The sequence below is a fragment of the Hemitrygon akajei genome, chromosome 16, assembly GCF_048418815.1.
Source record: "Hemitrygon akajei chromosome 16, sHemAka1.3, whole genome shotgun sequence".
NCBI lineage: Eukaryota > Metazoa > Chordata > Chondrichthyes > Myliobatiformes > Dasyatidae > Hemitrygon > Hemitrygon akajei.
In genome coordinates, this window is record NC_133139.1 from 74,337,872 (window position 1) to 74,350,291 (window position 12,420).

At 40.3% G+C, this 12,420-nt stretch overlaps 1 protein-coding gene across 6 annotated transcripts in view; it reads right to left on the minus strand.

The window, feature by feature from the left end:
• Window positions 1-12,420, minus strand: part of pnpla6 (patatin-like phospholipase domain containing 6) — a 204,031-nt gene that overhangs the window by 71,596 nt on the left and 120,015 nt on the right. For all 6 annotated transcript variants that reach the window (XM_073069197.1, XM_073069195.1, XM_073069200.1 and 3 more), the window contains 6 exons: window positions 10,833-10,964; window positions 7,492-7,615; window positions 5,890-6,003; window positions 4,892-4,967; window positions 1,702-1,848; window positions 826-889 (listed from right to left, as the gene is read on the minus strand). In XM_073069197.1, the coding sequence (XP_072925298.1) occupies window positions 826-889; window positions 1,702-1,848; window positions 4,892-4,967; window positions 5,890-6,003; window positions 7,492-7,615; window positions 10,833-10,964 (657 nt within the window). The remainder of the gene's footprint in view (window positions 1-825; window positions 890-1,701; window positions 1,849-4,891; window positions 4,968-5,889; window positions 6,004-7,491; window positions 7,616-10,832; window positions 10,965-12,420) is intronic.

Here is a 12,420-nt window from a genome sequence, read left to right on the forward strand (position 1 = left end):
GAGGGGTCCCTGCAAAGCCAGTCAACCACACAAGATAAAAAGGAACTTAATTGATATTTTTTGATGTCTGGAAAATCAGATGCCCTAGACTACTGGGAAGCTGTAACTTAGACATTTTAATACAGGGTCTTTTTTTGTTCCAGATTAAAGAAATAAACCAGCCATTTATTTTTTTAAGTATTTGCTGGGTAAAAATTATATGAATCATTCATATGCGGTAGAGCAGACGAGGAAGAATGTTCATTTTGAGCAAGGATATTTGGCCAAGCCAAGAAATGGGAAGAGTGCTCCATCCCTCAAGATCCTGTTTGGTTTTGTCAAATAACTGTGTAAAGTTAGCTTTGAACAATTGATCAAACGTAGGTGTGATAAGAATTATTACATTCATATCAATAAACCTAGTTAAAACTCAGAAAACTTTTAACTAGGATAAAATAATTTTAAAAAAGCCTCCCCTTTCTCATTTAAACCTTATTGAAATCTGACTGAGTGCAGGATCAGAGAGGTGGCATACCAGTGAAATGCTGGAGAATTCAAGGGAGACTGAGATTCAATCCTATACATCTCTTAGGAGAAATCTAGAATAATAAAGTTTGAAGCCCTTCCCAACTCTGCCAAGAGGAAACATAATATGTCAAAGACAATGCAAACATAATGTTTTGTCATGTACAAATTATTTTGGGTTACACTGCTCACTAGTAACCTAATGGGTTTATAATTCTATTAGGTTATTTATACTAGATCTCACCAAGTATTAATTAAACCTCAATTTCTATCTGCAGTAGCTAGAAGTATTCCTGTAGTGTATATGTACAGCTCTCTTACCTGTCCAATGCTGATGCGCCCAGTCGCTGCCTAATGATATCACTGGTCATCAGCAAAGTTGGTCCTATCAAGTCATAAAGACAGCAGTTTAAAGCAATTGTTAATGCCTTTGTAAATGGTATAAATGACCGCCATGCAAAGCAGTTTGCTGGTAAACCATTGCATCAATTGTGGTGCTTAAAATATCCTTCTTGCCAATTCCCCCAACCTCTCAGCAGAACAGCACATCCTGGGTTATAATTATTTTAATTTTCTTGCAATGTTTTCTTCATCACCAAAACTGCAGACCCAATCTAAGTGCTGGATAGAATTGCTAGAAACTTGCCTACAATCCCTTGTTCTGGTTGCTATAACATCTTCTATGTGGACAACAAGTTAAAAAGTGGGGTACTCAAACTAAGAAGAGAACAAATTAGTATTTACTCTTTAATGCTGACCATTTTTCACAGGTGACAGTACAGGCACGGCTTCCACATTTCTTCATGTACAAGCCATGGTGCTAATGGACAGCCTTCTACCAGGCTCCTTCAGAATGGCACTGAGCATCATGATAAGTAATGAAAATGCTTACTGAAAATAACCAGTTTTCGAAATCCCTTCTTATAACAATTAGTAGGAACTGGGAGCCTCAACACAAAGAGGGAGATCAGCATGCTGTCCTGAAAGTATTCACTTCAGCAATCTGGCATTCAATAAGCAGAACAGGCACAGTGAAACTAAGGTTAGGGTCCAAAATGACCATTTGATTGAGTCACAGTATTTCTCAAACTTGCTGTTGTTGGTGATTTTCTTCCAAAATCTAAAACCTTCTGAATTTACAAAGCCGAAGAATTTAGTATTCTCCTTCTTACATCTATGTAAGGGACTCACACTAACCAATTGAATTGAGTGCATGCATCAGTTCCATGGCGAAGGCAACAATTGGCACCTCGTCACAGACAGGAAGCACAGCCACGGTGGAAAGGTTACTGGTTGGGTTTGTTACATCAGCGCTGCTAGCTGTCGAAAGTCCCAAGCTTGAACCTGAAAAGAATGGTAACAAAAAAATATATACAGTACATTTTGGTGTTTTGTAGAGATATTTAGTGTTGAAATAAACATATGAAAGCTCATCATCAGAGGCTGAAGGCACAGTGGTTACACATTACTAGCCTATTCCTCCATCCACACTATATCAGGAATGAGACGATGTCTTGTTTACATCGAATTAAAAAAAAAATCACCTCCCTCACAAAGAGGGTAGGAGATGCATCTGGTAGGTAAGAGTAAATGGGAGGCTAGGGAGAAAGAAGATCTCCTTAGAGATCAGTGGGACCGCCTATGTCTTGAGTCTATGTCTAAATGTGTGGGATTTTCTTGGTGTTTACTGAGAAAATCATGTTTACTCAAGGGTTGAGGGAAACTGGTGGAGATGTTTTGGAGGACATTTTATTACAAAGGAGGAGGTACTTGTAGCCTTTCACATATTTAGGTGGATAAATTTCCTGAGCCTAACCAAGTACATCCTTGGACTTTGTGGGAGACCAGAGAGGAAATTGTGGAGGCTCTTTCAGAGATTTGCTTCATTGTTAACTACTGGTAAAGTTCCCGAATACTGGAAGGTGGCTAATATTCTGTTGTTTAAAAAGGGTAGCAAGGACAAATCAAGAAACTAAAGGCCAGTCGGACTGACAATAGTAGTGAGGAAGTTACTGGGGGGATTCAGAGTGGCAGGATCTACCAGCATCTGGATAAGTAGAGTCCGATTAGGAGGATTCAGCATGTCTATGCACATGGGAATTCAAGCTTGACAAACCTTTTTGGAGTGTTTTGAAGAGGTAACCAAAAAGGTACATGAGGGTAGGGCAGTAGATGTTGATTATTTGGACATTATTTGGAACTTTGGCAAGGTCCCATGTGGTAGGCTGGTTTGGGAGGTTAGGTCCCATGGAATCCAAGGAGAGCAAGCTAAGTTGATTCAGAATCAGAAGCAGGTTTATTATTACCAGCATGTGTCGTGAAATTTGTTAACTTAGCAGCAGCAGTTCAATGCAATACATAATATAGAAGAAGAAAATGAAAAAATAATAAATAAATCAATTTCAGTGTACGTATATTGAATAGTTTAAAAATCATGCAAAAACTGAAATAATATATATATAATAAAAGTGAGGTAGTGTTCAAGGGTGCAATGTTCATTTAGGAATTGGATGGCAGAGGGGAAGAAGCTGTTCCTGAATCGCTGAGTCTGTGGCTTCAGGCTTCTGTACCTCCTACCTGATGGTAACAGTGAGAAAAGGGCATGTCCTGGGTGTTGGGGGCTCTTAATAATGGACGCTGCCTTTCTGAGACACTGCTCCTTGAAGATATCCTGGGTACTTCGTAGGTTAGTACGCAAGATGGAGCTGACTAAATTTACAAGCCTCTGCAGCTTCTTTCGGTCCTGTGCAGTAGCACCCCCATACCAGACAGTGATGCAGCCTGTCAGAATGCTCTCAAGGGTAGGAAGGAAGTGGCACAGGTAAATAGGGTGGTGAAAAAGGCACTTATCTCACTGGCCTCAACCAGCAGGGCATTGAGAACAGAAGTTGGGACATTACCTTGCAGCTGCACAAGTTGCTAGTGTGGATACACTTTGGGCATGGTGTTCAATTTTGATCAACTTGTTACAGGAATACAACATTAAACTGGAAAGAGTGCAGAAAAAAAATCAGGAGGATGTTGCCAATCAAGATCTCTAATGTTAGGAATATATGAGAATGAGAGGCAAACTTATGGAAATATTTAAAATTATGAAAGCACAGGTAGGGTGGACAAAGACAGTTCTTTCCCCAGGGTAGGGGAGTCCAGGACTAGAAGGCATAAATTTTCGGTGAGAGAGGAGAGATTTAAAAAGAGACCTGAGGGGCAACTTTTCCACGTAGAGGGCGATGAGAAAATGCTTCTGGGGAAGTGGTTGAGGCAGGTAGAATAGTATCATTTAAGAAGCACCTATATAAGTGCATAGAGGAGAGAGGCTTAGAGAGGTGTCCGCTGAATGAAGGAAATTGGGACTAGCTGGGTGGGCACTGTGGTTAGCATAAACCCATTGGAGCGAAAGGCTGTATAACTGTAATTAAGTATTCTCTTACAACGATTAAAATATGAGAGGTTCTTTATTGTTGTGAAACATTCTTAACCAGAACAGTTTACAAATTGGAAATGCAGTCAAGAGGAGAATTCCCATTTGGAATGAGATGCCTGTTGCCCCGCAGCAGTTGACACATACATCCCAATTGTCTACCAAACACTTAATCATATCAATGGGCAAGATAGAGAGAACAGTAAGTATCTAAGAATACTTCCCCCTCCCACTGAGAACAGATAACATAGGGAGAATTTGTTATCTCCTCAGATAAAACTGCAGTGATTACAGAAACACAACTCTATGAAGGGTTGGAAATACCAAGGTCATGAAGCAGCTGTAGAAACAGACAAGAGTTACTACTTCAGATTGACCAGCTTTTCATCAGAACTATGAAAAGGAGAGAGGAACAGGTTTAAGATGCTGGGGGAGGGGGTGGATTGAGTGAACTAAAGGGAAGATCTGATGGAATGGACAGCACAAAAAAATTAAATGACAGAACAAATAATGATGCAAGTGAAGGATGGTGGTAACTGTACAAGAAAGAAAATGCAGACCCGAAGCAGAAAAATGTTTGCACTAAAGAAATAAAATGGGTTCTAGAAAATTGAACTGAAAAGCACTAAGTGATGATTATCCAAAAATTTTGAACTGAATACCTAGTCAGAGAAAAGATGAACTATCACAGAGATTTCAGGGTATCAAAGTGACAAGTGATTGATAAGTTGGGATCATCTAGGGAGGGATGTGGAGATGGTGGAGACAGAGGAAGGGAAGAGGAAATGTGGAAGGGAAAGATGGGAGTTGAGGAAGAGGGAGAAGCAGGAATAGGAGAAAGAAAGGGTGGAGTGGGGGGGAAGAGAAGAAGCAGGGAGGAGGTTGGGCAAGATGACGGAAATGGAATCAAACATTATCAATTGAGCACAAGTGTCACAAACCCCGATCCCATGTCTGAGACTCTACCTGGGAATGGTCCATGCACCTGCTGCAGGTTGCCCAGGATCTTCTGGCCCAGTAGATGAATTAATCGAGTGACTACCTGCAAATCACACATTTTGACAAAACAATTAAAAGCACTGGACTCATAAATGGCTGCAGAATTTCTAATTGTAATCTTGTGTGTTGGAACATTTTCAGTTCCTGTCATGACACACGATAAAATTTTCCTTTTGTACTTTATGTGCTCAGTGAGGTTATTACTAAATAAGAAATTTGAGTGAAAGGTCCAGACTTCTGACAGTTAAATAATTCAGAAATAAAATTAATACATAATGTGAACTGAAGTGACCCCCTCCGGGCTATGACTGTATATTATTCTTGTAATTCTTAATCAGGGAGCACTGCCACTGTAATGAATGAGGAGCCTTTAGCTCAGACACTCTTGGATGTGTGATCCAATCTACAGACATAGGTCTGATAGATTCAATATTCTTGTGTTCTTAGTATTATATATTTTCTATATCAATTATTTACACAATTTGTCTTCTTTTGCACATTGGTTGTTTGTTAGTCTTTGTTATTTATAGTTTACATAAACTCTATAGCATTTCTTCATTTTTCTGTGAATGCCTGCAAGAAAATTAACCTCAAGGTGACAGTGACATATACATACTTTGATAATAAATTTACTTTAGACTTTCAGCACTGTTAGCTGGTGTCTACATCCAGAGACCCAGGTGCCTGCCCTTAGCCTTGTTCCAATCCCCAACTCCACATAGTGCTGTGGCAGATTTCCTTAAAAGTGATAATTGCCTGCTTAGAAAGTGGCAGCATCTGTGAGACATGCAATTTGAAATGTAATACTACTAAAAAGAGTAAACTACAGCAATAATTTCTTGAAGCAAGGAAGTATGACTTTAGTTTGGCAGTTTCGAATGGTGTCATTATTATCCACTGTGCATATTTAGCACATCAAAAAAAGCATGGTTCAATTTCTAAGCATCAACCATTTTCTCACTCACCTGAGGATACCTCCGTTTGATGTTGTTCAGTGTTCCCTCTGGTAACTTGGCCAGTTCCGAATCACGAACAGCATGCATTGTGGTGGCTCGGGGCTGATGTGTCAGGGCTTCCACCTGAACCAGAATAAAAATTTTCCCGTGAAGTGATGCTTAAGCTACAAAAGATGAACAGAGACAGACAAACAACAACCTTCTAGTCCGTTCAGCGTGACTCTCACAACAATGCCTTATGCATCATAGTGTATATGTGTGTACAATGTACTGTGAATGTTGATCAAAATGGCTTCTTTGTTTTGTTAAGAGTAGGAGTGCTTCTTTGTATGATAAGTGCTTTCTCTCGCAGTTGTTTAGCTTTAGACTTGCTGATATCGGAATTGTATTCATTTGTTAACCAATGGGGAATGTTATTTTGTCTTGTGAAGCTGGGAGCTTGGGGGTTTTTGCGGTCTTTTCAGGGGAGTCGGGGAGAAGACGCCGAGGAAGGTGGACGTGCGTTGCACTGCTCAGTCGACCACCAGGGTGGTCCCAGGTGCAAGGACGTGGAGGTTGGAGGAAAGTGACGAGGGGTCGAATGGTTCGATGGTTGAGCTGCAATGATGTGCACTAAACTGACTGAATTTTGATAAGTTGGCGCCTTTTATTTTATTTTCCTTCATATATATTGTATTGCATAGTAATCTTTTAGTTTTAGTAAAATCTTTAAAGTGTATTCCATAACGGTATCTGGTGTGAGTTTGATATGGTGTGCGCGCGCGGCATAAACTTGATTCCCGCAGCAACCTGCGTGTACGGGAGGTGGGGTTGGTGAGTGGCTGGATCTCCTTTTCCCTTAGACATATACCAGCCTGTTGGGTAAGTGTTACATTTGTACTCTGTGAAGACAGGAATGAAATGTAATTTCCAGTGTAATTGCATCTATGTATCCAAAAGATACCACCTTGAACTGGTTGTTAGAATTTTCAAACTGATACGATACAAGATATAAAAGCATTATTTTTATCAGTTATCCCAAGAAATACAAATGTTGACTCCAAATAAAGGGATATTCATTTCACTTTTTAAATCTTTGGTATTTCACATATTACACCTCAAGACTAATGCATCTTTCCTTCCGGCATTAAATACACAGTGTCACCACTATTTCCCAGACTTTATTTTTAGCAGGTAGCAATTCTTCTCTTAATGGTCAGAACCAACACAATTTCATTTCCTTCTTTGCAGCTTCCCAACTTAGAGGTGCATTCAACATATTGTCTGGTTGTAGCACAATGGGAGTGGCATGTTGAGCACAAAAGGTGAAATGGGTCAGGAGGAAGTTAAGAGACGTGGTAGCAACTTCCTCACAGCCATTTGTGTTGTGCACTGCTGCAAGCAGGACACCAACTTGACTGTGTCTGTTCAGCAGGGGATGGTGAAAAGCAAATGGCATTTAGTGAGATTGTCTGATCTCGGATATCCTGATCTGCAAGACAGCACAGAGGGGCCACCTGACAGCTGTATTTATAGCGCTTCCTGATGCAATAACAAATCAGTCCATTAAACTGAGTATACAAGCAATATTGTGCAGGTGTGGCAACGAAGGAAAGGAAGAGAAGTCATTACCACTCCAATCAGATCTCCACGCCCATATTCTCCTACTAGCTCCTTTTTGCCGTTAGCCTTTCGAATCACAGATCGCAGTCGCCCATTCAGCACAATGTAGGTGCAGTCTGATCGGTCAGCCTGCCTGTAAAACAAAACAAAGGCTTTGGGAGAATTGGTCTCTGTGATATTCCCAACGGTATGCTCTCGTTAAACTAATCCCCTGTTTGATATGGGAAAAAGCAAGAGTAATGGTGGCTTTCACTTCACATTCACAGACTGCCCACCCGTACTTATGTGACGTGATAGTCAACAAACCTGTCGAAAACTAGTTGCAACATAGTTGGTGAAATTAACAAATAAAGTGTAATTGTTAGGCAATGATTGCTGTCCTCATTGTCAAACAACACACACAAAATGCTGGTGGAACACAGCAGGCCAGGCAGCATCTATAAGGAGAAGCATTGTTGATGTTTCCTATGATTTCGCATTTCCCCCTACCCCCACTACTTTCAAATCTCTTAGTATCTTTCCCTTCAGTTAGTCCTGACGAAGGCTCTCGGCCCGAAACGTCGTCAGTGCTTCTCCTTATAGATGCTGCCTGGCCTGCTGTGTTCCACCAGCATTTTGTGTGCGTTATCTGAATTTCCAGCATCTCCTCATGTTTGCTGTCCTCATTGTAATTATTCTGTCATCTTTTGTAAATGGTAAACTTTGAATGATGAACTGACCCCAAAATGACAGATAAATTCAACATGAATATCATGTATCAGTTATGACTATGTCAGCATGCATTTGATGGCAGAATACACTGAGGAACACTGGAACTAGATTCTGAGTGTGGCAACACAGGAACAAAATGTAAAGACCCAGGGAGTAAGCTGTGCCAGTGACAAGCAGCTGCAAGTGGACAGTGGAAAATGAGATGAAAATGTACCAGGTAGTATCAAATTCACAGTTTATTAATAATACTTAAATTCCTTTCTCAACAGTCCATGGAATATGCAAACCAAATGCTGGTCTTGCATTGCAATCATATAAAGATTACTGGAGTTGTTGACAGTGGGGAGGGTAGCTGTAGGCTAAATGGTGATATCAATGCACTGGTGAAATTGGCTGGAAAATAGAGCTTAGTCCTGATAAATATGAGATGACTCACTTTGAAAGGACTAATGAGGAGTATTGAGGTCAAAAGATCCTTGCACAGGCATATGTGGTTAAGAAAGCATACGGCCCTCTTCAGTTGAGGCACTGAATACAAAAACAAGGAAGTTTTGCTCCAGATGTATAAAATCATAGTCAAACCTTAAAGCTGGAGTTCTTCATGTACCCTAAAAAAGGATGTTATACAACTGGAGAGGGTGCAGATGAGACTCACCAAGATGTTGCTTGTGATGGAGAGTTTCAATTCCCTGGAAAAACTAGAGAAGCTGGGTCTGCTTTTTTTTTGGAGTGGAGGAGGTCAAGAAGGAACATAATTTAGGTATATAAAATTATAAGGGGTATAGATAAGGTAGCTTGCAAGAAGATTGGGGTGGATAAAACTAGAGAACACAGATATACATAAGAGAGAAAAGATTTAAAGGGGACCTGAGGGGGTACCTTTTTCACTCAGAGAGTAGTGAGTGCCAGGAAAACACTGGCAGAGAGTGTGGTGGAAGCAGAGTTGCTAGTAGCATTAAGATCTAGACAAGTACTTGAACTACCTAGATGTAGAAGGCTATGTACCAATTTCTGGGAGATGGGATTAGTATAGAAAGTGCCCACTAATCAGTGTGGTGTACTGGAACAATTGCCTGATTCCATGCTGCATGACTCAATGTGTCTATAACACTAAAAATAGTCAGCATCTCTCAAATTATTTTTTAATCCCTTTAGTACAGTAAAACCCTCATAATCCACTGTCCAATGATTCAGCAATCCCTAACATTTAGCCCTCTGGCCCTTCAGGGATGTTTACCGCATTCCCTCCCCACTCACTAGGTCCTGGTTCCATTTAAACATAGCTTATTATACAATATTTATTATAATGCTAAGTAACATCTTAAAAAGTCAATTAAAAGTGTATTGGGATTTTGATAGAAATCAGCAATGGACGTCAAACATCCAGAAAATCCACTACTCCAGCTCAAAGCCTTGATTGTGCCAGATTATTGGAAGTTATCTTCAGAAACTGAAGTACGAATTGTGAAAGTACACTAACCAGCACAAATGTGAGACAAGGCTATAACAGTAATATTTTTGTTGCTTTACCTGTGTAGCAAGGCAGTAGTAGATTTATGAAATTAAAATAATACACAAAAATAAAAAAGATCTCAGTGTCTAGGAATCAGATTTTGTTTCAGACTAATTGTTTCCTGTTGTTAAGAGGTTGGACTAACTTGGACTGATTTCTCTAGAGTATCAGAGACTGTGGGGCAACCTGTTAAAATTATATAACATAATCAGAGGCACAGATAGGGTAAATACAGTGTTGAAATGTTAAATACTGGGCAGCATAGTTTTAAGATGAGATGGAGAAAGCTTAAAGGAGATTTATAAGGCACGTGTTTTTATAAAGCACAGCATCAGCTTGAAACTGCTGGAGGAAGTGGTAGAAGCTAATAGAGTAGTAACATTTAAAAGGCACATAAATAGGCAGGGAACAGACAGATATAGACAGGCTGAGGTGCATTATTAATTGGCATCCTGGTTGGCACAGGCACCAATGGCTGAAAAGCCTGCCCCTGTGCTATCCTGTTCTATGTTTTTCTGTTTAACAGGTTGCAAAACCAAAACCAGAAAGCAAGCGTGATGCCTGTTTGGGGAAAACACATCTCCATACAAAACTGCTCTTACAAGATCAGGAGTGGATGAGAGTGGGGAAGCAGCCAAGCAGTAGATGAGGCAGAGACAAGTGGGAGCCAAAACTAGGGTCGATATGCCATCATTAAATTAACACTGATTTCAGGGAGACTAGTTTAATCAAACAGTCAACAGATTTGGAAAATGTTGCAAGTACAAAGTCATGAGGCACATTTGTCGGAAGAAAAAATCAGTCAACATCTTAGATCACTAATCTTTCATTAGAACTGCAAGTTAATAGTAGAGTATCGAACTTACTATTCAAAATTAATAAAAACAATAAATGTATTTCATACAAAGGGGCTTTGGATATTACATGAAAGAGAAAAGATGGGAGAATATAGGGACCAGGTTAGAATATGTAGGGTGGAACGAGGCTCATGTGCAGCTAATCAGGCATAGAGATCAAATGGGCCTATGGTGTGCTCCTGTACTCTAAATATCATGTTGCTGAATACACAGGACAAGCCAAAGCATGTTTACAGGAAGCTGGAGGGAAGTTAAGTGTACTACCATACCTGTAGAGAGCACGGCCTGCTTCCACTGCCATCCAATCAATTGCAAAGTCCATTTGACGGACAAACGGAGACATTCTAACGGCCACATTGTGTGCCGTACTGAGGACAACATTGGGCTGTTCACGCATTATCCTGCAAAAACAGTTAGTATAAATTAGATACTGGACTACTGAAATGACCAATTATCAAAATCATTATGATTACCCTCTATTGTTTAACTTCAGTACTACTTGCTAGACACAGATCAACCAATATGGCTCTATGGGTCAGAAAATGGCTTGGTAACAGCACCACTGAAGAATTGGCATTAGAGAGTCAGACTAGGCATGGGAAAGCTCTACGAGACCAAACTTGATGATGTATCCCAGACTAAAATACCCATTGCACATACATTTGTTCAGACCAGTACTCATAGGAGTGACCAACTCTTAATTGCTTAATATGTTGAAGTCCCACCTCCATACCAAAGATAACGTTTGTGGTGATACCAATGTTAAATGTGAATGATTCAGATCAGCTCTGAGGGATCAAAACTGGGAATCTGTGAGACACTATGGGCCAATAGCAGCCACAAAATCAATATCCATCCGAAGAGCTGCCCATGCTAGAAGGGTTGCATCTAAAAATGGAGACCCAACATACACAAGCTACAACACAAGACTATGTCTGCAAATTAGAAAAGCAGCATGCTATAATAGAGCAAAGTCACAAACAACTGATCCAATCAAAGTTCAGGAGTACTGTCACATGTAGTCATGAATGACAGTTGGAAATTAACTAAAGGGAAGGAGGCTCTAAGAATACTCAAGCATGTCTCAAGGAAGCAAATGAGCTTGGATAACAAGCTGAACAGTTCAGTAGGGTGGATGCATCTCAGCTTTCCCTCAAGACTTCTATCATTACAATGTGGGTCTCAAGCAATTTAACTAATGACTATGTACACCAAATATTGCAAAGGCTATGGTTCTGACACCACTTCAACTGTTCTCCAGTTAGCCACACCCCTAGCATTCTATCAAACAACACTTACTCAATGAAATGGTCAGTGACACAGTTTGGGTTCTGCCAATCATGCGGCTTCAGGCCACGTAACACTCGGCTCCATTAACTCACAGACCAAATGACCTGTTTACAGCCTATATCCCATGATCATCTCAGATTTACCCTATCAAAGGCAACCCAACTTCACCTCTCTGCAGCTGAACAGTCTTGTTTCGTTCTCGGTTCTGCCCAAAGAACTTCATAGAGTCATAGAAAAATACAGTACAGAAACAGGCCCTTTGGCCCTTCAGTCTGTGCCGAACCATTTAAACTGCTTGCTTCCATTGACCTGCACCAAGGCCATTGCCCTCCATAACCCTACCAACCATGTATTCATCCTGAATTGTTAACTGTTTCTCTTCCTGCAGATGCAACCTGCTATGTTGAGTATTTCTGTTTTTATTTTATATTAGCTTTATTAGGCATCTGATTACTAATTTGTGTGCCAAAGGGCCTGTTCCTATGCTTTATTATTCTATGCTCTACACTCAGTGCCATTTTATCAGGTATGGAAGGTACCTGAGAACTGCTGATCTCTGGGTGTTTT